Genomic DNA, 26,489 nt, shown 5'->3' on the forward strand with positions numbered 1-26,489 from the left:
CCACTGGCTGCCCTAGCTGATTTCACTGCAAGACTGGGTTATGCACAGGATACTTTGTGGAACCCAGTCTTGTAATGACCTGGAGCAGACAAACTGCTGGCCACTGAGATGCTCAGAGCCAGAGACACAAGTCAGTGTCTCTGTGTATTCGTAAAGTACTGAGGCATACAGAAACTACAGAAGAATAAAATAGTGTTATGGAGAATTTCTGAGAGCTTGAATAAGTCAATTACACACAGCTTTAAAGAGCATTAGTTTATTATCTATTCTCCGTGTGTTACCTCAGAAACATTCTAATGATGTACAAAAATTTGGAATGTTGAATAAATGCTGATCAATAAAAACATTTCGTAGCTGTTGATAAGGGAGTATTTCTAAGCAAAACCCAAATAATCATAAAGGTTTGATTCTGTGTGTTGCTTATTGCTATGTTTGTGTTCATAGAATGCTTTCAAGTATATACACACTTTTTAAGTCCAGTCCAAAACAGAAATTAAAAAATATTTACATAATAAATATGTGGGAGACTTCATCTTTTCATTGTATCAGTTGAACTGATTCTTTAATGAACTATATTAAGAATAGAAACAATGAATAGTTTGCCTCAACTCACTGCCATGCTGAGTAACTTAGGCTGCTGATGGATTTTATTCTATTCAAAATGTAGTTTAAGATTTATTCAAAGTGAAAAGTGATGATATTGTCTCTCCTCCTGCTGAATCCTTGCTGGACTAGTTCAGGAGACACCTTTCTCCCACTCTCTGCAAAATCACCTAGTTTGACGTGTTCACACACAGACAGTCAAGGAACAAACACATTTCAATCCACTGAAAACTCCAACATTTACTGAGTAAAATCATCATAATCCATGTTTTATTAGATGCTTAATTTGCTAATTTACTGAAGACAAGCTTTGGCCAAGTATTTCCACAAGAAGTACTAAACTTCCTGCTATAAATCTCTACTTCTATAGTTCTACCACAGCCAAACAATTTTTGGTAGAATTTTCCTGTGATACATAAATCTGAAAATTAAGTGACACAACAACATTTAAAACTTCTGTTACCATTAAAGCAAAATACAATACAGTATAATTCCTCAGTGATATATTTAAATGTACTGCAAAATGTATACAAAGTCAGTCCAAGATCAGTAAAGAATCAGTTCTGCTTTTTGGACTTTTCCCTTCTCAAAGATACAGGTTATGAAGAAGACCAAGGTAAGTTAGGACTTGTCTGTATGCATTCCCTTTAAAAGGTAGTGTGTGATAAAAATAACATGATTAAAAGTAATGAAGATGTGATGGGAATATTTTGCATTTTCAATAAAAAAATAGAAACTAAACAACAACAAAACACATCTTAGAAGGGGAACACTGAGGCCTGCCATTATATAGCTATGTTTCTCATTCTTTTCTTTGAAGGTTAACAGCACACAGAAAATAAGTGAATTTTATCAAAATACAGCACATTTCTGCTAATATATCAAAAAAATCATTTTTCTATGTAAATATTACTGAAAATCAACTAAAAAGAATTAAAATATACAAAGAGTTGTTAAAGGGTTTCAATTAAAATTATTAGAACTATACACAGTACAATAAGCAATAGTTAACATCTTTGAAAGAAGTGCAATAATATTGAGTTCACTTATTTAAAAAGTACTGCCTGTTTATTACCACTAGCTATGTAAAATCCCCCTCTCTTCCAGCTCATTGTAGAGGCTGGTGTTTTTGCTAGCTGTATTAAAAGCATTTACTTTTGTACACATGGGCTGAAAAAAAATCAATTTATACTTGTCTCAAACTACCAACTTATAGGTAATTAAAAATGAACTGCAATAACTGAATATTGCTCCAATGGCAGGCTAATCATTAGCCCTGATTAAAAACAGTTATTGGTCTTCTATGGCACTTTTCCCTGGTCCATAACAACCGTGTATTAATTATCACTGCACATTATGCAGTCTTTATTCAATTAAAAAGGAGAAAGAGAAAAATAAAGTTAATGTTTCTGGTAAACAAAATTAATAAAAGCATAATTGAATATTTTATACAATAATAAGGAACAAAGGCAGCCTGTGGTAAATCACTATTACATTAATATAGTTAGAAACCCTTTAATGACTCTGAAGTGTCTAGTTCACATTTAATGTTACCTGCATGAACAGCCCTTTAAGAAACATCATTACGAACTGGTTGGTCGTAAGTACACCCTCCCCCTCTGCTCTCCATCTCACCACAGCAATTCTCCATCACTGTTCAAATTTTCACAAACTTGCTTTGGTTACCTAGCTCCATGCGTATGGTTTCCTTTTTGATTAACAAGGCAATGCAAAGGCCAAACAAAACTGAGATGTGTTTTGTAACCTTTCCTGCACCATTTACTTTGTGTGTTTTTAAATATATACTACAGGCAACAACCTTAAAAACTGGCCATTTCAGTTTCATTTTTAAAATCGGTAAGTTTAAAATGGAGTACTTTTTACCAAGATAAAAATGTCACCATTTGCACAAAACTGGGATTTCCACAGCAGAGAAAAAACGCTGGGCTCATTTCCACAGTACAGTTGAAAAAATTATGTATGCAAGAAAACCCAACTAAACATGAATCACGTGGGAAATGAATATTCAATGACTACATTAAGAACAAATCCTGTAAAATATCACAAGTTTGTAGTTACAGTCTTCCTAGAAAACACCTTAAGCTTTTATTGCATTTCCTATTGGTAGACGTACACTCCAGAGATAAACACTTTGTCTTCTTTCCTGATGCCAGATTTAGATAGCAGATAGATAGTTGTTTCACCTGACCTTTATTCTGTCCAACCAGCACCACCTTCCATCTACCCATTCATCCATACAATGTGCACATAGCAAAGCCAACATTTTATATCCCCATTTCATATCTAAATAAGTGGTTTCAGCATAACACATTAATATCTAGTAAATAAAAATAAAGGCAATAAACAGCTACAGGACAGACAGCCCTGCCATCTGTCCATTGGCTACAACTGAGGCTTCGCAAAGCCTTGCACAAAGTTTAGTAATGTGTATGAATTATCCAAAAATAAACCTACCATCTGTACAAAAAAACAACACAGGTTTGTTCTTGGAGGTGTGATCCTTAGATTGCTGTAATGCTTAAAAACAAGTTTAATCACCATATGCATTTCCAAAATGATTTCCTGTATGTTCCATACAGTGGTATGCCCTCCCTTAACCACAAGTTCGTATCTCCTGTACAAATTTTGATCGTAATTATCGTAATTCTTTTTGAGCTCCTTTCATGTATAAAAATAGGCAAAATACTCAGTTTCTCGTAAGTCCTTCAATGTATCCTGCTGGCTTTTCCCCCACATCCACAGTACTTATACAGAAACTTCTCGCACAATGATGAGTTCCACTGCATTCTGAAAAGTCTTTAGCAAAGATACTGCTTGTCCATGATCAATATTGATGAAGCTGTATCCATTAGCCTAAAAAGAAATATTTAGAGTTAAAAGCGAAAGTCTCTTATGCCATGTTAGTGAAACGTCATATTTAATATTTTTATTTAAGGCTTTAAATAACCAAATTCTACAGTAACGCAGACAACTAAACACTGCATCTTTGCAGATTATGTTGTCGATGTGAGCTGAACATGTACCTGTATGGTACAAGAAATTAAACTACTGTGTTAGCTCTTGAAGAATTTTGCCTAAAAGGTATTTCAAATAACCAAAAGAGAAAACACAGGCATCTAATTCGTCAGTCTTAATACAGCCACACTAAAAAAAAGGAAAAAAAAAAAAAAAGGCAAATGCAGTACAAATTATACATCCTAGTTTCAATATCAGAATACTAGAAATGGCATTAGTGATAAATTAAAGCCTTTAACAAAAACCAGTAATTGCATTGGGAGCCATTTTAGGGTGTGAGACCTCCTGAGGTCACCCCCAGCTTGAATATTCCTATGACTCTAAACAACATTGTCATTCCTGGGACAGGTTTGGTTTGGCAAACAAAGGCACACCTAGGCCGCCTACAAAAGAGAGGGAAAACATGGCTATGGTTCAACTTCTCAGGTTGTACTACTGCAAACTCATGTTCAGTCTGTGTGGTAAAATCTTGCAGAATGACAGATTTGTACAGTTTAAACTTACTGCCTCCAGCTGTGCATCCAACCTTTCTCCCTGAGCTACTGCCCCTCACATGGTGACAGAGGGAACTGGTCACATGCTCTGTACCATAACTGTGTGATTTTGGAGCTCCAGCTCCTTATCCCATCACTGAGCACTTGCTGTTGTTCAGCTACCAGCTGAATCATTTGTTGTAAATGCAGCGGTTTTTATATCTGTCTAGGGTTGCTGACAAAGATTTTTACATACAGACTGTTCAGACAGCAAAAGTGGCAATAACTGGTGTTCAGACAACACATTATTCAGAATACTGCATGTGAATGACCACAAGCTAAATAACTGAATGATATAAAGCCTAATGAAATGCCCACATTCCATCTTGAAAAGCAACATTAAGGCCTGTTTTCTGTCTTTGAAAGGGTGAAAAATATTCAGAGTTTGAAAAAAATGATCCAACTGATTAATGTTTCGGCTTCTATCACCTATCCTAATGTTAGATGGAATAAAATTAAGAGCATCATCCCAGAATGTAAGAATGCTTCTGGAAAAGATACTGGTAATCTATCTGAAAATTGAACATTCTCCTCTTAGGAAAGATGTAAACAAAAAAATCAATTGGTATATTACATAGGCTAGGTGATTAAATGACTACAGTACCTGAATAATTTTATCTCCAGGCTGCAACAACTTAGATGCTGGTCCTTCTGGTTGTACTCTGGTTACAAATATACCCTTGAAAAATAGAGGTAGAAAACATTTTTTGACAACTTATTTCATGAATAGTAGGACAGCATGAAACAGATGTAATTAAAAATATTTTTTTTCCATTTTCCATCCTAAGAGAATAAAATACTATTCTACAGGTCTACTGGATTTTGACAGCCTTCCTTTTCTGATGTTAAATCCAGGAGAATTGCCTTTAAAGGAGTACAGAAGAGCAAATTCTGATCTGCCTTTGTTTAATTTAGCAGATGTATACATCAAGATTATCAACCACCAGATATATGGCTGTAGGCTAAATCATGTTCATGGCTTCCTAATTGTAAACTCCATCATTCAGTATGTCGAATCTGTTGACTGATACCTGGAACTGTGTAAGAACCACTCAGCTAAAATAAACCTCTGTATTGGCATGTCACCATTTTAGTCACCTACCACCTTGATTTTCCATATCATTTGTCCCCAGTTTTCTACCTTTCAGTCCTGGAGTTTAGCGGTTTGGGGAATATATACATTCTGCTCCCCCTCCCCTCTTATTGCTAAACACTAGAAATATTATTATTAATCAGAATGATTTTGAGATGCATTAGTATAAAATACTCACATCATCTTCAGGTCTGAATGGATTCCCTCTTCCACCAACTCCTCCTGATATGCTAAATCCAAGTTCTGGATCCTTGTCAATTCTCACTCGAATCTAAGTAGTTACAATCAAAGTTAGATGCTAACTGGCTGAAAATCTGCATTCAAAGCTACTGTAATGAAATTATTACTAAGGAATTCAGGAGAACAAAAGTTTTAAAAAGAAAAAAAAATTTAGAAACAAGCCTTTATCACAGTTCCAAGAAAATACTATATCTCATAATATTAATTCAGAACAAGACTCCAATACAACTGCATCATGTATCATTGTACATAAGCTTTATTCCAGTACCTCTGTTATTATAATCATAGTTCATGTAGGCTTTAAATTCAGAGATATTTTTGATATTATGTAAATAAATGTAATGCCCCCAGCAAATATACATTCTTATGAAAGAACCTGTTCCTTTTATTTCATTGCTACTTCTAGCTGAACATTAAAAATAAAGCCTTGTTCCTTCTTTTATTCTAAGTTCTATGTAGCCAATATAGTCTCTCCTTTCTTTTGCCAGAATGGTTGACTAGAAAATATTCTACACAAGTAGTGCACATTCTCATTCTAGAACAGGATGAAAACATAGTTTTCAGCATTTTCCTCAAAAACCCAAAACAATACAATGTTCTTCTGTCCAAGAACAGAAAGTAGGTTGACCACAATGAGAGAGATGCTAAATTGTGCAAAAATTTATTAATAATATAAATTAAATTAATATAAATTAATATAACTGATCATTATCAGGCATGCATCAGATGCTCACAGTTTTCTTATCCTGGCTTTTGCCTATAGAGGAACATTTCTACATAGGCAGGTTTTTGAACCTTTCTGGATAGCAATGAATAGATGCAAAGTACTCTAAATTGTACTGCTACTTTGAATTTTCTCAGTTCCTAGATAAACAATGAGTTGGTGATCAATAAATGTAGTGAGAAATTAATTTCTAGCTCAGTAAAAAGATTCAAGGTTAAGTTTCTGGTACATTGTGTTAAAATCTATTACATTTCTCTCAAAACATTTACAGAAAAACTAGAAGGAATGTATGATTTCAGTAGTAGAATTGCACTTATACAAAATGCTGTCTTCTGCTGAAGATAAATTCCTGTATGATATCTGTCACTATCTACATGGTAATAAAACCAATCTAACAATTCACTGCCACTGACATGGAGATGCTGTATCATCAAGTTAGATTTTATTCTTACCTCTTGCTTTGCCAACTCGTGGCTCTGTCTGGGAGAACATTGGGATTGAGAATAGGGAGGTTGGTGGGCAACTTTCAACATCAAATAATCAATTAACTGCTCTCTAGATGGATGTCTTGCTACTGATGATTGAGGAGGGAGATGATGGACTTGGCTGTAGTTTGCCTGAGATCTCTGAGGCTGACACATTTGTCCATTTGTCAAAGGTACCTGAATAAAACATGAATACTCAATATCAGCCATTTTTTAAGTAGAAATCTTCATATCCTCCTTTATTACTTCAATACTTCCCAAACTTGACTGCTTTTAATTTAAGGAACATGACTAAAACTACTGTTCTGGATCATGTACTATTATACTAAATTTTCTTTATAGTCATCAGCTCTGGCCTCCTGATAACAAATCTGAAAATCAAAAGCTTAGAGTTCTAATCTAACTAAAACAGACTACAGAACCTTTGCTTTTTAGCACTTGTTGCACTGAGCTTACCCAGCCATTATTTTCTAACAGTGCATCTGACAGTATTGACACTTGATTGATATCATTATAGTTTGCACTTTTACTGCATTAAACTCAGATTTTGTAACAATTCCCTGCAGGTCATACAGAAAATAAAAATCCCACGCAGAAATTATATGCTTTCCAAACTTGTTTTGGTGACCACTTCACAAGACACCCTTTTGAGCAAATTCACATACAAGTTCAAGATCTTAGTATCAAAAATGTCATGATATTTGTAATAAACATTATTCTTTTGTTAATACATCTGTCACTGATTTGATAGGTATAATGATGACAAACAGCAGTAAGACATACACTGCATTCAAAACATGTCACTAGGAATGATGCCGGAGATAAAGTTTCTTATTGAAGCCTCAGTTACTGTTCAGCTCTGTGCTGAGATGGACAGCCTCTTCCCTTCTTGCCCATATGCCTTGTGCTCTTACCCAGACTAAGCAGTCACTTGTGTCTGTATGACTCGCACATTTCAAAAATGCTACAGGCTTGAGTTACAGGTATTTTGTGACTGCCACCATTATCCCATTAATTATAAGATACAAGGATATTAAAATATTCTCCCTCCTCTCAATAAATATTATAAAAAACTGAAGTGTGCAAATGTCAACCCTTAACCATGTTATGTTAATGGACACATGTCAGAATCTTTACATGATCTTCTACTGCCTTTTCTGAAAACGTAAAGCATGACAGGAAACTATTTTGTTGCACTGTATGCAGAGATTACATAGGCAACACCTATGCAAATTCCCCGTATCCAGTATCTGCAGAAATGCAACTGAAATTACTGAAGTTATAAAAGGGGAATCAATTGCTGCATTGTAATAATTTATAAGCATTCATTTAGTTTCATGGTAATGAGTTCTGCCTCCATAGATGGTCCTCAGAGATCAATACAGAATGTCTCCTAAAAACTCTAGTTTATCATCATAATTTCATCACTACAGATTTCAGGTTTGTTCTTTAGAATGTTTAATTGGCTTCAGATTGCTATCCTGAAAGGATCTGCCGTATTCTGACTTTTACTTGCAATTATGTCTTTTGCTGCAAATTTCTTCTTTCAAAGCTCCTGCTGAAGGAAAATGAGAACTATCTCCCTTCACATAGTTAATTATTTTGTCTTCCTAAAAGAGGATGCTATTTCATTTATGCCACCTTTTACATGGGTATCGCATTTTAAAGAAGCTCCAGTTCTAACTGCTATCCCAGAATAATTCTACTACCGACAAAAAAATATATCCTTACAAATACTAATATCCCATCCATGCTGTCATGTAGATTGTTACCTGCACAGCTATTTTCTTCATGCTGTCCGGAGGAACATCTTTGAGACTAAGTGTAGCAGATGAGTAATTCTGCTGTCCTGAAATGAATACTTCATCCTGGCATTGGTCTCCTGGAGTAGAAGCCTGGGGATGCTTTAAGCAGAATGAAATAGTAAAGATGGTTGTCTTTATATAATTAAAACAAATAAACAAAAAATCTCATAAGAAGCCCAGAATAAAATATTTTACGGCCTTTATCATTATTTTTCTTAAGTAGTACACTGCTTATGTAGAAAATCTTATTAGCCAAGACACCACACACATAAAATATTGATGGATATTTACAAAAACTAGCAACTGTAGAGGTGCCTTTGATCACCAATAAACTGGTAAGAAAAATCAATGCCTATTCAGGAATTCATATCCTTAAAAGAAGTCTTCTGTTGACTTTATCCTATTCACTATGGATACTGTAACATCACTAAGGATGCTTGGTGTTAGAGTAATTCCCTCTTATTTTCTTACAAACTAAAATATTAATTTTCTTGAATGCCTACAGTATCTTACAGTTTACATCATCAGAATTTGTCTGGGGGAGGAAAAAGCATAACAGGATTTTGTTCAAGCCTTTATCAATCTAGATTAAATTCAGAATTATAATCTCTTGTTCACATATGTACAATGAAACCAGACAGTTTCACGTATGTTTATCCATCTATGAAAGCCAATTAGAAAACTCAACTTCATGACATTGAATTGAAAAGCCTTGCAATAAGTTTAACGAATATAAAGTAAAGGCAAAGGATCTGATTTAATGCCTATAAAAAAATTCCAGCACATAACTTACATTCCCTTTATTGAAAGCACTGTCCATAAGTAAAATGATAACTTTATCAATTTAAGGACACGTCTCATAGTTCATTCTTTCCCCATTTATATATTGCAATAGCCTCCTGAAGGTACTCACTCGAACAATGTGCACACCAGAACCTCTTCCGTCTGCAACACTCAAGGCAACACTACCCTGGCTGCCATGCAGATCCCTAGAGCTGCCATAGTGAAAGCTGCTAACTGCAGCATAATTGGAATTAAAGGACCTAGACAGCATGCTCTGAATAAAGAGGGGACAGATTTAACACAGTGATTAGTGCAGCATGCATAAACCACAAGACATGTTATACATAGACTAATACAAACATATTCCATTGTCATGCAAGATAAAAACCATGCAAGAACAGTACCACTGTGATGTATAAAAGATAACTCAGTGACCCCTGTTTACCTTTATTTACTGTAAGTCAGCATGCAACCATCAGTTAACATGCAGAATTACATGTAAATAAAGTCATTCAAATGTTCATGTGTCTGGAAAAACAACAGATATGCACAGCTTATCAAAATTTCTAGGTTGTTGTTAAATTTGCAACATGTTGTAGGAGAAGCTGGCAGTCAAGATAAACAACTGTGGAAAAACATTTAATTACCAGTTATTACCATGTCTCCTTTTTTCTGGTACAGTACAAATAAGAATTTACACAGAGACAGAGATTTGATTGACTGGGTTTTCTTGTTATTGCAATGCTGTCAATGTCTGCAATGCATCCAGTAACACTTCATTCAAGAATGTGAATGAGCCTCATTTAAAGAAAAAGAGGCTCAAAGGAAACCTTGGAGTCTACCCCTGTGCCACTGTAGGCAATCAAACAGGTAACAAGAACTCAAGAACAGAAGTGATAGTGGTTTCTTCATTACCTTGCAAACCTGACCTCTGCAATATTGGCAAGGGTAATAGAAAGAAAGCAGTAGACATTACCATCTTTCTACCATGGACTTTTGTAGTTGTAAGAATAAAACAAAATAAAGAGACAGCACAAAAGAAGAAAAGGAAAATCCTGCATGTGCCACCTGACAAATGAAGCAAAGAATCAAAACACACCAAATTCAAAGGGTTTTTTTTTTTCTAAGTTTCTGATTTTTCTTAGTTAAAAAAAGAAGTTCAAAATACGTATCATTTGACTAAGATACTGCAACAACTCTTATATTTTGGTGTTTGCCTGTTGACTACATACATTAATCTAATTTTGAAAATAGTCACTAGTCCTCAGGCAGACATCTGCTCTTTCATACTAGATTTACCTTGTGAAACTAAAACCAGTTTAATAATCGAAGTCATATGTCTCTGCATATTCATATTCCCCAGATGCTCTCATAGCACAGTCATTGGAAACTCCCTTGGAAAAGAACAGCATTTACTGACAATAACAACCTTTTCTTTTCCAAGGGTCTTGGATAAACCTCTCAACGGCATAGTGAGCTTTCTTCATACTCCAATCCTACATCTACCTACCCTGTTGGCTCATCAATGGATTATTTTCAAGCTTCCAGACAAGTTTCCAGAGGCTTTCCCCTTCTTGGTAAAGCTACTCAGCATTCAAGTGTCACTTGAATCATTCAGTCTAAGCTTAACTGCTCCTCTGAGTTTCAGGCCAAACACCCAAATGAAACTGCAAAAGCCTTAGCTCCTTAGCCCCTCAAAGCGTTGTCTTACAATTCTTATCAAACAGTCTCTAAAATTAGCCAGGTGGTCTTCTTCCCCCACTTGTACAGTCAACTCCCTGACACTTCGTTACAGGAAGGCTCCTCTTCTCAAAGGCTCCTATATCTCTCCATCTTCTCTAAGTGGCATAAAGAGAGATAAAAATAAAAGGAATGTATGATGAGACTAGAAAGTTATCTTCTCAAACTGTCTGTAGCAGACTATCTTACTATAAAGATCCCCAGATCCACTGTATTCATTGTTCTCTTAGAAGGACCCAAACAGATGGTCAATAAATGGCAACAACCTAAATCCAGATTGGTATTTACAATCCAAGATAGATATGCAATAGGAGGTAGAACTTTCCTAAAATTTCTAGAGGCATGAACTTGTCCATAAGGAATTAAAATTTCAGTTACCTCAGTTTAGTGAGCTTCAAGGTGATTACATAGCCTGAGAGTAGTTTTATTCAAGGCATAACGAAGGCATAATGGCATAAAAAATTATAATTCAAATATTTGAGGCTCAAGAAAAATCATTACAGTTATTCTAAACTGATCCACACGGACTGATACACATTGCCATGTTCTACTGTATTTTTGTGAAAGCTAAGTTTTCTGGAAATCAGTTTTTCAAACACGAATAACACAATAAAAGCTACAATACATCAAGAAAAAATGTCTATGTACAAAGCCACATTAGCATGGAAATCAGGATTTGTAGTCAAAATCAGCCTCTAATGGAGCCAGGTTAGATGCAGGCAGCTGGTAGCATAGTTTTGGGGCTGGCTTACATTGTTTTTGAATGCTAAGAGTCAGAACATATTTTCTGTTTTGCACCTTATCCAAGAATTAACAGTTTCAGATTTCAAAAGGGTGTTTTTTGTGAATTGAAGTGCCTTAATGCATTTATTTAGGTGCAAGAAAAAAAATTAATTGCCATCTAAAGGTGGATGTAAGTTGTCTTTTAAGACTATATTAGATCTTTATCAATTCCTTCACTTTCCATTTTCACCTTGACTTTTTTTAAGATTCTTCAGAAAAAAATTGTTCAAACTATTCTGGAACACTTGAAATGCCTAAAATTAATGCTTTAAGCCTTTTAGAATAAAAGCACCCAAGCTAAAAAGAAAAAACAAACAAAAAAAATACCCCCCCCCCAAAAAAAAAACAAACAACAAAACCCCACCAAATTTTGTTTGAAATATGATAGAATTCTAGCAAGATACCAGTTTATCCTGAAGAACTTAAATGAAACTATTCTTCAGTCACAAGAGGAGAAAAAAGGGCATGAATTTAGGTCTCTGACCCTGCAAAAAATGTATCTTCAGTAAGTAACAGCATTCCTGTTGTAGAGTTACAGATGGTAAATCACATACAATTTAAATTCTACTATCATAAAACATTTGCAGAGTTAAAACATTTATCGTTTGCATTTCAAATGCACAATAATTTTATTCTTTTTAAAGTGTGATGCATTGACTTCTGAACTCCACAAAACTTCATTATAACACATTGATGGTTCAGTAGTCATTTCAAAATGGAGCAAAAGAATAAAATGAAAATTTTAAACTAACAGCTACTGAATGAATATCAGTGTAAAAATATTCTTCAGAATATGATCTTATTAACACTTAAGCACTTAATTTTATGTGTGCACAGACTCACTGAAGTTACTTTCTTTGCCATGTAGAAGCAAGCTTAGCTTGGAGAAAATCTGAGGCCATATCAATTAAAATATCTTTTCATGTTAGGTATGTAGTGTAGAAAATGAATTAATTAAAAACTTCAAACTTTGATTAAAATGGCAACTCTATATCTAAATACTGAAACACTTGGGACATTTTTCTTTTAATAAGACACTGTACACTAACAGCTTAGAGAATAAAATCACCTACTCTGATTTCTGAATTGGAAAGGAGGAATCAAATTTTATGACTTCTCCTCTGAAAGCTGTGTCATTTCAGATAAACAGTAGATAAAGCAAATAAACAGAAGACGGAATTCCAGATGAAATTAGAATTGAAGGCAAACACGCACCTGATGAACTCCCAAGAGATCCACAACAAAAAAAAAAAGAAAATATACATATGTAAGGAAATGACAAAGTCAGACCCAGTAACTGTTTCTGCCTACTCAGCACATAGAAATAAAACAGATATTTGCAGATAACTGTTGTAGATGGTTATTTTTGCAATTTATGAATGAATTCCTGTACCACACTTAAATGTGTGTGACATTGGTGTTCCTACGTAGGCAGTATTTTAGTTTAAATTCCTAAATAAAAACTTTCAACAAAACCACAAGATTATTGCAACATGTCTGGCAGCAAATTGGCAAGTCGTACTCAAAAAGAAAAAAATACACTGAGAAATATTTATGAGGTTGGGGGTGGGGCAGAATTGGCTGCATCCTCTCCAACAGCTCACATGTATAACCACTAGAGAGCAGTTTGACATCTAAATAAGCTCTGTTCTCTATCCCACAATAAAATATGCTTTGCATCAGGTAATCAAATTGCTTCCCCTGAATATATGCAAAATTCCTATTTACAAATGGTGTAATCAACTGCCTTCACCTTCCCTCAACCAGGTGGACAATTTGAGCTGGTTGGTGTGTGCCCTGTTACAGCTTGTCAAAGAGATTACAAATGCTGGCAATCCATTGTTAATAATTTTTGCTGGATTTATAACTATCCTGTACCTCTCTTAATGTAAATTAAACTCTTGAAAGCTTTTTTTCCCCAATACTTATATCAGATAAAAATTCCAAGAACTAGCTTCTCCAACAAGCTAGCACTTTACTTAAGTAGGTTGATACCCCCCCTCCAATTATGAAATTTTATAAAAACAAAATAAACTAGTACTTCAGGAACTTAGCAAAAAGAAAACAAACAAACCCAAAAATAAACCCACAACAAAACCAAGCCCACAAAACCCACTACACCTTCTTTCCTAATAAGCACAAGATAGAAATAACAAACTTGATTAAGTTCAGCAAGAGAGTCAGAAAAGTCCCAGCAAAGGTAATAGTATTAACTCATATTGTTGTGTATGACCATAGGCAAGAAGATATGTATTAAATATTCATCAAAAGGCTTAATTTTGTGTACCTGTTTTTTGTCAGTGTTGTGTCTTGTGCTTTAAAAAAAGAAATACCATTTTAAATCCATGAAAGCTTTGTCAAAGCAATTTCCAGTAAATGTTCCTTAAATGAGGTCTGTAATTGAACTTAAATGCTTGTTCCTTAAATGAGTTCTGTAATTACTGAAATGTTTTTCAGACTTCAAAACATTTCAGAAGTCTGTTTTATAGATTAAGGCCCCCTGTACAGCTAATTTTTAATTACAAACAGAAACAGTGAAACCATTATTTTAAAAGAACAAAGAAATATCCAGTAAATTCCTAGATTTTCCACATTATCATATTTGCCAGCTGTCACATAGTATGTATACCTACATTTTTCACAGTTTGGATTTTTCTTTTTAAGTCAGTCATATCCCAGATATTACATACACATTCACTTTTAAACCCATAAATAATCTCAGATTACTAAGTAAAAGCTACTTTAAAATGCTTCAAAGACAGAACAAAAGAAACACACCCCTACAAAAGAGACTAAGATCTGTTAAATCTTAGATGCACAGCTAAGATCTCAATAGCAGCTATTCCATATCACTCTAGTAAGAAACAAAAATTAAGGTTTACATATAAAGCATGATAGAAAGTATGGATAAATATAATGGAATCAAGTCAGGCAATCAATTTCATTTCAGTAAAGGTGACTACACTTCTATAGTACCTGAATGGTCATCATTAATGTATTAAACATTGTTCCTAACATATCAAATGTAGATGATGTAAGAACAAGCTAACTGCATTAGCAGTGCACTGAAGTTTCATGTCCCTCTGCATTCAGGGATTGATGGGATTTTTGCCTCTGTGTCATTTTATGTAAAGATTGATATATGCATCCAGGAGAACGGTAGGCCAGAGAACGCACCTTTTGTGAGGGTTGGAACATGATGAACTTTGTGACACCCTTGTGGGACAAAGGGCTCATACACAACAGGACAATGCTGTGAAAGCCTTAAAATTTATGTTGTACTGACTCAAACTGTATCAGGAGCACAGGTGCAGCTCCTTTAAAAAACAAACAAAAGCCATACCTTTCTTTCACCAGAAGTTACGCAACTTAAAACAAAAGCAAACCTATCCCTCCAAATACTTGGATTTCCAAAGAAAAATTACAGTTGAAAGTTAATTTTTCCAACCATCTCCAATTAAATTTCTTTAGTTGTCATGGATATTGAAGTACTTAGCATAATAATCACAAACCAAACTATGTTATTTCAAAAGCAATTAAAAAAGAAAATCCATCTAGCTGGCATAATCAAAATGTATTTTGGTTGCTTTACTCACTTCCCCTCCAAGGAAACAGGATCAGGCTAATGACATGCTACCCATTATTTACTGATGGTATTTTAAACAACTTTAGCTGGACAGCATAGATTTCACTCTTCCAGACTCTACTCAAATTCTTTGATATATGATTGTTCAGCTTTATGTATCAGCTCAAATTCTTGATAGCATTTACAGTACATAAATAATCCTGTTCATCATCTCTAGTTATATCAAAACCTCCTGTGATATCCTGAAATGAACAAGATTTTTAAGTGTTCTCATCTCACAGCTATAAATATTCATTCAACAATCTGTCACATACCCAGCTTCAAAAGACAACTGGCTTGGAGGCAAATACATGATAATTATGGCTTTTGAATTCTTCAGCAACTGAAGCTGTAAACCTGTACTTCCAAATAAATTTTACCGATTTTTTTCCCTGTTCTTAAAGAGAAGAAACAGGGGAGGAAAGGCAGAACAGAAAGATCAAGAAGCGTAAGGGAATACTCTAGTATAATATGAATATAATGCTACAATAAGAATTACCTGACCTAGAAGACCTGGCCTTGCAATCCAGGAGGCCAATGTGACATTATTTAATGTATACTAAAGTAATTGGGCTAAGCTGGCAAGTAAAAGCAGTAAGGATTTTTTTTCCTTTGGCAGAAAAGTTCATTTACAGTCTACCACTTGTTTAGTTTCATCACAAACACCTTTATCCTTTTCAAGGCAGTAGCAGATGTACCTTTGCACTGGTAATTAAAAGCAGTTCGAAACACAAAGTATTTTACTTATTCCATATGCAGGTAACAGAAAGGTAGAAAAGTTTTAAAACTGTTCTTACCTTTTCTAGCTTTTTAGCCTCAATATGTCGCAGCACCTGTTCCCTCCAGTCATGAGGGACTTTGCTTTTTCCTGGAGGGTCTAATAAAGAGTGCTCTGAGTTAACCCTTGGGTTTGATCTCTTTGATGGGCTAGTCCGTGAATAATTGAAGTCACTAACTGACATAGTTCTTTCTGGTATTTCATTCACTGATGGCCTAGCACTCTGTGGTCGGGGTACATTTGGACCATCAATGCTGTATGTCCTAGCAGAAAGAGGTCTCTGTTGCCCCGACATTAATGGTGGAGCTCTTCCCATTGAATGCAAATCTCTGTATGTTAAATAGTCCCCTTCAGGAACCTGTGGCCGCCTTGAAGGTACAATATCCCCAACATTTATAGAAGCTGTAGAAGACACACTGCTTTGCCTTTGAAGAGTGTGTCTGGTTGCTCCTGGGAGCAGTCTATCATTTGGTGGAATAGCCCACATATCTATGTGTCTCCCAGCCATCCGTTGATGAGTATTATACACAGTGCTGGCTCGGACATTGTTATGATTTGAGAAATTCATATTGGCAGAATGCTTAACATAGCTAGGGGTTTCTGTACTGTCAGACCTAAGGAGACGTGAAGGAGGTAAGCTGCCTTGTTCTACTTGGGTGTTTTGTTTCTGGGGCCACAAGGTGTCTTTTGCTGTTGCACTGCTACTGTACTGAATATTATACTGGGGAGCACAGAACATCTGTGCGCCACTTGCTGCTGATCCTCTCACTATATTACCACCTTCAGGATTGTGATTTGAGTCAAACTTGAACACAGTTTTTGTAGAAGATACTAAATCAGATGATGACGATGACCCAGGAAAAACCTGCAAAGGCTGATCGTACAGAAGAGTAGCAGATTTACTTCGGACTATGTTTTTTCCATCTGCACTATCAGGTGCTGATTTTACCACTGAGTTTGGCTGTTGAGATCCATCCTCACTGACAATATTGTATATTTTCATACCACCAGTGTCCATACTGGTGATACTATGAGATTTCATCACAGGACCACTTCTCTGTGGGGACAAATCTTCAGTGCTCCTTGAAACTGACAGCTCAGCAGAATCGCCATCAACTGTAGTGCTTCTTGTTAGTTTGTCTTTACTGGAAGACTGTACTGCTTCCTCAGGATGTCCATTTACTTTATTTATAGGATATTTATTTTCATTTTCCAAGTGCTCACTTTCTTCTTTTGTGTTGTTATTCAAAAAGCCCTTTACTGAAACAACTTCCTGTGTTTGCAACTTTTCTACAGGAACTGGCACTGCCTCTTCACTAACCAGTTTACTGATATTCATATTTATTTGGTCTAATTTGTGAGACTCCTCCGTAGAAGTGCTCAAATCAACACCTTTTCCTATCAGACCTAATCTTTCTTCAATGCTTAATTCATATTCAGACAGATTTGTAACCTTCTCTTGCACATTTATTTTTTCTTCTACTGTAATCCTCAATTCACCTCCATTTTGCAGAAGATTATTCAAATTTTCATCTTCTCGTCTGGAAAAAAAGGATGACTTTTAAAAGAAACTCCAAAAAGAACCAACATATTTCTTTAAGAACAGTTTTTAAAAAAAAATAATCAATAGCATGCAACACAGCCTTACTGTACACACAAAAGACCACAAAGACCAATATACAACCAGATTTAAGATTTGTTATCTTACCAATACAGAAATACATTACACAGAGGGCTCACTTTGGAACTGCTTTTGACATCTAATTTCAGAAGTTTGTTTTAAAGGACCAGGAATTATTAAAGACAGTTTGAAATTGCCAAAAAGTACTAAGTAAAAATAACCTTTTCTTAAATCAAATACTTACAAGTTCCAAGACAATTTTAGAGAAATAGCTTGTTTTTATTGGAATTTTTTTTTAAAGGGCACCTTCTAAATAAAACTTCGAGTACCAACCTGTAAGTCCATTCTTTATAGTTCTGAAAAGCATTTTATAGTTATGTTAAGTAATTAAATTGGTCTTCAAATTTATGCAAAAACACAGAGCTTTTTAAAATGGTGTAAAAAAGCATGTTGCAGGGATAATAAATTATAAATATGAAATTATTATACCTTAATAGTAAACTAGATAGGAACTATGCCTTGTATACTAAACTTAGCCTCTGAGTTTTACTGCCCTTTGTCCTTTTTTCTTAAAAACAAACCAAAAACAAACCCACAAAAAATTCAAATCAAAAATAAAAACCTCCAGAAAAAACGAAACAAAAAAACCCCACACCAAAACAAAAAACACCAATTCTGAGAACTATAATTTAACCTTATTCTAAAACATTAACATTTTTATTATTTAACGAATGATAAATAAATGAATTAAAAAGATGACCAAATGCCATCCAGAGGGACCATGACACGCTTGTGACGTGGGCTGATGCCAACCTTATGAAGTTGAACCATGCCAAGTGCAAGGTCCTGCACCTGGGTCTGAGCAATCCCAGGCACAGCTACAGGTTGGGCAAAGAAGAGATTCAGAGCGGCCCTGCGGAGAAGGACTTGGGGGTGCTGGTCGATGAGAACCTTAATGTGAGTCGGCTTCAGTGTGCGCTCGCAGCCCAGAAAGCCAACCGTATCCTGGGCTGCATCAAAAGAAGTGTGACCAGCAGGTTGAAGAAGGTGATCCTGCCCCTCTACTCTGCTCTTGGGAGATCTCACTTGGAGTATTGTGTACAGTTCTGATGTCCAACATAGAAAGGACATGGAACTGTTGGAACAAGTCCAGAGGAGGGCCATGAGGATGATCAGGGGGCTGGAGCACCTCCCTAGGCTGTTCAGCCTGGAGAAGAGAAGGCTGCGTGGAGACCTCATAGCAGCCTTCCAGTACCTGAAGGGTGCCTATAAGGATGCTGGGGAGGGGCTCTTCGTCAGGGACTGTAGTGATAGGACAAGGGGTAACGAGTTAAAACTTAAACAGGGGAAGTTTAGATTGGATATAAGGAGGAAGTTCTTTACCTGGAGGGTGGTGAGGCACTGGAATGGGTTGCCCAGGGAAGTTGTGAATGCTCCATCCCTGGAGGTGTTCAAGGCCAGGTTGGACAGAGCCTTGGGTGACATGGTTTAGTGTGAGGTGTCCCTGCCCGTGGGGGGGGGGGGGGGGGGGGTGTTGGAACTAGATGATCCTTTCCAACCCTAACTATTCTATGATTCTATGAAAGAGCACGAAAGATTAAGTAACACTTTTCTGTTATATTTGCTCAATGGTAGACAATGTCTTACAAACCTGATCTTGGATGAAACAGCAGCATGTGCTTCCTTGTCTGGAGAACAGAGAGAAATATCTTGGCTACTATCAGTATTTAAGGAAACAGAATCGGACATTCGAGAAGGAGAAGAACAGTTGCTGTTATTCTGATTGCTATTGTGGGTAGCTTCATCTGATAAGGAATCAGTATCTTTTGAATCATCTGAAATAAAAATTTGCCACTTTAAGTACAGACACATATCTTTTTAATAGCCATTTAATTTGTGCATATTACAGAATCTAGAAACTGTCTCTTCATTAATTCTGTCTCTTCATTAATTCTTACCATTGGAAACTAAAATGTAAGCTAACTCCTTTGAAAACATCATTTAAACTTACAAAAGACTGTTGGCAATAGTTCCTGGTTTTTAAATATTTGGCTCAATGTAAACAGCCCTCATCTGTTAATTAAATTTAACTTGTTGCTTTATTCCAAGTTTCTTTGGCATAATCTAGTGCTACATTATGTAATATTTCCCCCAAATAATTTTAAAATCATATTTTTGTTTTTGCAATAATTCTGAATTTTGAATTACGTTAGTCTATTAGCCGCTATGAAATTGACTGCTTAATTTGCAGGATTCTGAAAATATGCAGAGTTCCTAATTTTGACAAATCATTGTTAAATAGCAGTTTATTAGACCAAGAACTCTGAGAAGACCTAGGTCATTGTATAAGCTCTGTATAACTTCATAAATTCAAAAAAACAGGAAAGAAAAACTTTGTTCTGCAGAGCTGGAATTCAATGCATCCTAACTGAGCTTTGCAGATCACTTAGGATAACATTTTCAGATTAATTTATGCCTGTGCACATTGATTCTCATGCAATGTATGCACACACAATGTATACTACAGTCATATAAAAACAATTCCTCTGTGGGACTTCAAGCCATGCATTATTTTCCTACAGGTGTACAAATACATTTAAATTTTCACTTTAAGACAGTTACAAGTGCCAAAAGCATAATTTTGTAAAACAAATGCCTATCTCCAAAGACAAGAAAGAAGTTCTGACTTCCTGCTTCAGTCAGGCATAAAAACCCAAAGACAGCATTGATAAACACCAATCTTTTCATCTGCATGTTATCCTTAGTAGACTGCTCCTGCTACCTCTGTGTGGTTCTCTTTCATCCCCACTAAATCTTACCCTTGTACACCTAATGGCCAGAAAAGTCTTTTGTCCTGGGAAGTACTGAACTAGGGTATCACATGAAGCAAAATAGTTTGTTCTCCAACTTTAAATTGTGTTTTATTTGACTCCTAGGTAATTCCTTACTCTTAAGGAAATGGTTACCCAGACTGGAATTATCTTTCAGAGAATACAGAACTTAGGTAATGAAAATAATGTTCTGAAGTTCCCTGTTAGACGAAAGAAGAAAGAGTGAAGTGACTCTGGAGTTGCCACAACAGAAGTTTCTTAAACCTTAGGAAGAGAGCACAGCTTCTCTGATAAAGTTAACCAAGCAATACTGCTGCCTAAAGCAGCAATAATCCACAGTATCTGAGGGAAGGGAAAATATGGAATATTTCCAAGGTAAATACCACTTTCTGACGTCCTTAAGCATCTAAGGACCACGCTCAAGTTAACAATCCCCAAAACACACCACCTCTTTTCCCCTTCTGTTTTTAAACTGATGACAAGAATCAAGAAAATTAGGATGTCAACACAGCTTGCTCCATGATACGTTCATGTAAAAGATATTGATTTTTTTCTGCTTTCATTACTTGAGAATTTATCATCTTTCTTTTAAAACATACAAATCAAATCTGATTTTACATAATTATTTGAAAAAAATAGCCATTTTGAGTCAAGTAATTATCAGAATCATACAACACTTTCATTCCTTTTTATGGTATCTAACCTTTTTTGTTATTGCCAAGAGCTACTACTTTTGGTTGGTTTATGGAGGTTTCTATCAGTGGTGGTCGCATTTCTGCCATTTTCATCTCTTCATCAGAGGATAGTTCTTCTGACTCCTGCTAAAGGAAAAATAGCTTTATCCTGTGCATTTTAAAGAACTGATTAAAGGTTAAGTGAATACTACCCAAACTATCACTCACTGAACCATGAAGTGGAAAAAATAAACAAGCAACATAACACAGGCATAACATAACAACTGGGTAGTTCATTTATAGTGCCAGTCAACTGAATTTAGTCATATTTGCCACTGAATTATCTTTAAGAAGTGGCACATGCAGACTTGCATTGTTGCTGATGAAATCAGTGAGAATGACGCTCAAATTGGTAAATTCAGCTGCAAAAAACCTATTTGGAGCCAGCAGACACAGCCTCTGTTCCACCACTGAAGAGAACTTCCAGTTGAGTTCAAGTCAGAAAGCTATCAAGGAACCAGCTGGGTACTGGTTTTTCGGAAAAGAGCTCAAACTGAAACAGCTATAGGGTAGCATGACCAAGACACTGTTAGGAATGGAAAGGTATGATGTTAGAAAAGACTGAATGAGCTTGTCTTGCCAAGAGTAAGTGTAGCTTGGGTTTATATTTTGAAATTTACACTGTGGTGAATTCCAAAAGAAAGAGAAGTTATTAAACTTCAAGAACAATGGCAGAGGAATAAAGCAATGCTGAATACACTTAAGGTAGAAATCACTAGTTCCTAACCATCAAATGGAGCTCAGGGCACTTATGAAAGAGATTACCTAACAAAGCTACTACAAGATCAGCCATATAATTTATGCAGTATCCTACTGCTGGTCCTGTATTCTTACCATCTTTTTAAAAAAACAATTGTTCCTAGTAATATTTTGAAGGAAAAACACCCTTCCTTCTCTAAAATGGAAATTTCTTTCTAGCAAACATGCTTCCCATTACAAATGTTTAAGGATCCATATTGCAGATTGTGAAAATAGTCTGCCAAGTTCTTAAAAGTTTCAGAACATTTAATGTGTAGAACCTACTGCAGCACCATCCTTCCCATGATATAAATATGTGTCCAGTTCTTTGAACTGCAGGAAGGAAAAACCTGACTAAGATGTAGCAAACAAGCTATGATAGTCTTCATTAAAAATTAAATGAAAAAATCCACCCATTTTTCTCTGCAACTGGAACAGACAACCTCTTCACTGCCTGTACCATATCCTTTTCGATGTGACATACAAGTGTAATCAGTGTTAAAACGAAAAACTTACACACATGCAAAGTTTAAATATCCGGATTCAAAAACAACAGAGTTACCAGGTGGTTATTACACAGACGTAAGGAATTCAGTATCCCTGATGGACTATACACACTGCTGCCTCATTTACTTACTGGCATACAGCCAGCTACAAAGAATTGTTGTCATTAACATTAGACAACTAATATGATTTTCTGAAATTATGCTTCAAAACTGAAGAAAAAAGTCAAAACCAGTATTTTCAGAATGTATATAGAATTAGAAACATGCTACAGGGGAAATACACAGCAAAAACTGCTTGTCACTAAGTCTCTTCAGCACAAGTATGACATATGTAAGTTCCACTGCTTACACAACACAGGCAAAAATAAACTGCTTGCGAAACTGAAAAAGCCTTCTACAGGTTGTGACTGGCAACTGATTAAGTAACAAGTTCCAAGATCTGTCACAACTGAGACACTCTAAATAAATGAATACATGGTGTTTATGAGAGAGATGCACAAATCTTCATTTTAAAGACTAAATAACTCTTCATCAGAGGTAAATAGGTTAGTTTATCAATATTGATACATATTGACATACATCAATATGTCATGAACTTATTCATGACAGTTGACTAATACACACAGAGGAATATATATTTTTAAACCCACCTTTCACTTTTCATTTGAAATGAATGTGCATATTCACTTGGTTTTGATTGCTCCCATTAATCAGATATTTTTTCATTTCAGTGACAATTAAAATAAATTATTTTAGGAGAACTGATAATCAAGCAAACCCTGGAAAATCCTGTAAAATCTCAGTATGAGTCTTTTCACAGTTCAATACTTGGGTAAAATTTCAATAGAGTTTGCTTTATTCTTCTTTAAATGCAGGTGTCTTTCATTATGAACTTTTTATTAGCTCTTTCAAATTCTAATTAATATACTTAATAAAATATAATCTGAAGTGAGAAAAATATTGCACTGCAATCCACCTGTATCTACAGCACTTACAGAGGGCAATTTTCTGCTATTGTCAACATAAATTTTCATCTCCCAGAGTACTCAATACAACACCAGCACAATTCTTTGACTGCTATGATGTTATCACAATGCCATACCTCAAGCGTGTCTTCATGGTTGACAACTGTTTTTGTGTTCTGCAAGGTTTTAACAAGTGCAGTCATCTGTGAATTTGCGGTGCTGTGCTCAGCTTCTGGTTCAGTAAGCTTCTGCACAGAGCTTGCTGCTGAATATTGCTTTCTCTCGTCTGCTTTGTTCTTTATTGAAGCAATTTCTGAAGTCTACAGGATTAAGAATATTAGCAGAAAAAAACATCCTGAAAGCTTTTCAATAACATGTTAGAGTTAACGGTATATATTTTTGGAAACATGGAGTGGAAAATCTGAGCTTTGAAACTATAAAGCATGAAATGCACCAGGTATGAAATGGTGAGGAATCTCTGCAGACCACTGAAGTTCAGTCCCTACCCTCTGTCAACCAGTTTGACTTTCTTCCTTTATTGGGGTCAATATGTATCATTAAACTTCTTGTCAAATAAAAAGACCAAGATTATGTACAATGATAACACCAATGACAGAACCAAACAATATCACCTATCGTGCTACATCAACCTGTTAGAAACTCCTGACTCCTGTGCCAACTTGCTATGATTGCCTTCCCAACTTAAAATGCAAAACCTCCAGTTATAAAAGCAGCAGTAAGATCCTTATAAATTATCCTGAATTACACTGTGAAGTCCAGTAGAGGACCAGAGAATAACAAAGATGTCATCCTCCAGAAAATGAAGAAGCCAGCTCCTTAACACATCCATAGTTTGATTTGCCTGAAAATCAATTCTCTTTCCTTGCTTTTAGGGTCAGGAAAATTGCTACTGCAAACCAGACATTTATCGCAGACACTGTCAGACAGTGAAGGCAAGTTCTGCCCTTTAATCTGACAATTTTTCTTGCTAAGTGTTAGTGAGGAGGGAGAGAGAATTAAAAGGAATCAATGACACTCTAGATCTTTGAAGTTCTTTGCAAAGACAGAGGAGAATATTATCCCTAACCTTTACCCCCACATCCTTTACAGAAACTGTCTGGCCTTCTCGTTTTGACTCCTTGGCAGTATCCTCAGAAGATTCTTCATCCTTTAGCCTATGCACAATTGTCTGGACTGTTTTGACCATGTTCTTCAGTTCATCAGGATATGGAGTTGGATATCTCTTCAGGTTACCTTCCTGTAGAGCAAAAATCAATAATGTTTTACATTTAATCAAATGCCATAATTAAAGCATCAGCTTTAAACAGAAAATGAATTTGGACCAAACACTGAACAATCTAGGATCTCCACTTTGCTGTTTGAGTCTACCTGCACTGATGCAGACTTAAGTTTATTAAACTTAGCAAGACTAAAAATCACTATTTTTTTTTTCCTCAAAAAAAGTGTCGATTGCAAGCAGGAATAATTATGACAACTGCAATTTATTTAAACCAGGCAGTCTCCTTGTTATGCTCTATCTTGCTTAGATCACCTGAGAGTATTCCCCTTGTGCTCCGCTTTAAATGATCTGACCAAAAAACCCCAGCAATCCAAACCAAAAAAACCTCAAACCAAACCTATGGTGTTTCACCCTGATAGATAGATACTCTTAACTGAAGACTTGATTTCTTCAGCAGAGCAAATTCCACACCCAAAGTAAAGGATGGGATTCATGGGTGGGAATAATAAGAGGGAGGGAAGCACCAAGTATTCAAAAATAAACTCAATACTAACCCGAGGTGGAGCCTCTCTCTCATCTTTGTCTTCATCACACTCAAATGCCACCTGAGCACGCTGTTTCCGCTGTTCCTCCCACAGAGATGGATTGAAACTTTCATTATCAGATATGAACATAACTAAAAGAAAAAAAGACTCTCATAAGAATAGGATACATTATGCAAAATAAAAATCATCTTTATCTTTCTTTTGAATGGGATTGGTGTGCTTTTGTATGCATTCCTAAAAGATAAGAGACTGCATCAGTAATTGAAGATTAGCTGCACAGACACTGCTTTATGAACTTGGCTGTATTTTCATGATAGTAAAATCCCTCCTGTGAAGTAAAAAACATACATAAAACTGTTCACTAGCATCAACACTCACACTTGAAAATTTTGGGCAGAACTCTCCTGCAAAGTACTTTTGTTCCTATATATGTATAAACATGAAAATATTTATTTGCATATATAAGAATGTAAATTATATAGATTTATACAGCCTGGCTTCCGCGATGTGGTCTCATTAAGCACAAAAGAATGTTCACCTGATTTCATTTGATTTAAAAATTAAGAATGACTTAGTGAAAAGTTTTGCATTATTACTGATCGTGAAAAAACCCTAAAGCATCTAAAACTTCAGTAAACACATGATTTTGCAGAAGTTATACAAATGACAGGAAACGTACAAAGCATTTCTTGTTTAATTTTACAAGAGATAAAAATTCTTTTGCACAACCCACTGTCTCTTATTCTAGCATGTCTCCATGGCTTGTGTTACACCAGCTGGTTCCATTTTAGCATGCCAAACCGTCTAGTAAATCTGCCTCCACCACCCCAGTAAATGTATAACCTTCCCTAGTAATGCCAAGACTGTTCATATTAACTTCTATTCCTGAAATAAAAAAATACGTAATTACAGGGCTCAACAAATGCACTGGAATATTTGTTACTCTGTGTTTATTGGGTAAACTTAAAATTTTAACACATCTGAAAGTACTGTATTAGACTTCACTATCACAGAAATTGTTCCTGACCAAAACCAGAACTTGAAACTGAATTTAAAAAAAATCTGAATTTAAAAAATGTTC

The 26,489-nt window shown here is 35.5% G+C and overlaps 1 protein-coding gene across 9 annotated transcripts in view; it reads right to left on the reverse strand.

Moving 5' to 3' along the window:
• Nucleotides 1-240: 240 nt before the first annotated feature.
• ERBIN (erbb2 interacting protein) overlaps nt 241-26,489 on the reverse strand; it is a 111,739-nt gene continuing 85,490 nt past the window's right edge. For 4 of the 9 annotated variants that reach the window (XM_065661267.1, XM_065661266.1, XM_065661268.1 and 1 more), the window contains 12 exons: nt 25,418-25,539; nt 24,711-24,881; nt 23,761-23,943; nt 21,384-21,501; nt 19,501-19,684; nt 16,248-17,769; nt 9,433-9,576; nt 8,487-8,618; nt 6,682-6,891; nt 5,444-5,536; nt 4,777-4,851; nt 241-3,477 (listed from right to left, as the gene is read on the reverse strand). In XM_065661267.1, coding sequence (XP_065517339.1) covers nt 3,370-3,477; nt 4,777-4,851; nt 5,444-5,536; nt 6,682-6,891; nt 8,487-8,618; nt 9,433-9,576; nt 16,248-17,769; nt 19,501-19,684; nt 21,384-21,501; nt 23,761-23,943; nt 24,711-24,881; nt 25,418-25,539 — 3,062 coding nt within the window. In that variant the 3' untranslated portion in view covers nt 241-3,369. Of the gene's footprint in view, nt 3,478-4,776; nt 4,852-5,443; nt 5,537-6,681; nt 6,892-8,486; nt 8,619-9,432; nt 9,577-14,112; nt 14,141-16,247; nt 17,770-19,500; nt 19,685-21,383; nt 21,502-23,760; nt 23,944-24,710; nt 24,882-25,417; nt 25,540-26,489 lie in introns of those variants that run through there. The other 5 variants (XM_065661271.1, XM_065661270.1, XM_065661273.1 and 2 more) reach the window with 5 other exon arrangements.

Source organism: Lathamus discolor, chromosome Z (assembly GCF_037157495.1).
Source record: "Lathamus discolor isolate bLatDis1 chromosome Z, bLatDis1.hap1, whole genome shotgun sequence".
Classification (NCBI taxonomy): domain Eukaryota; kingdom Metazoa; phylum Chordata; class Aves; order Psittaciformes; family Psittacidae; genus Lathamus; species Lathamus discolor.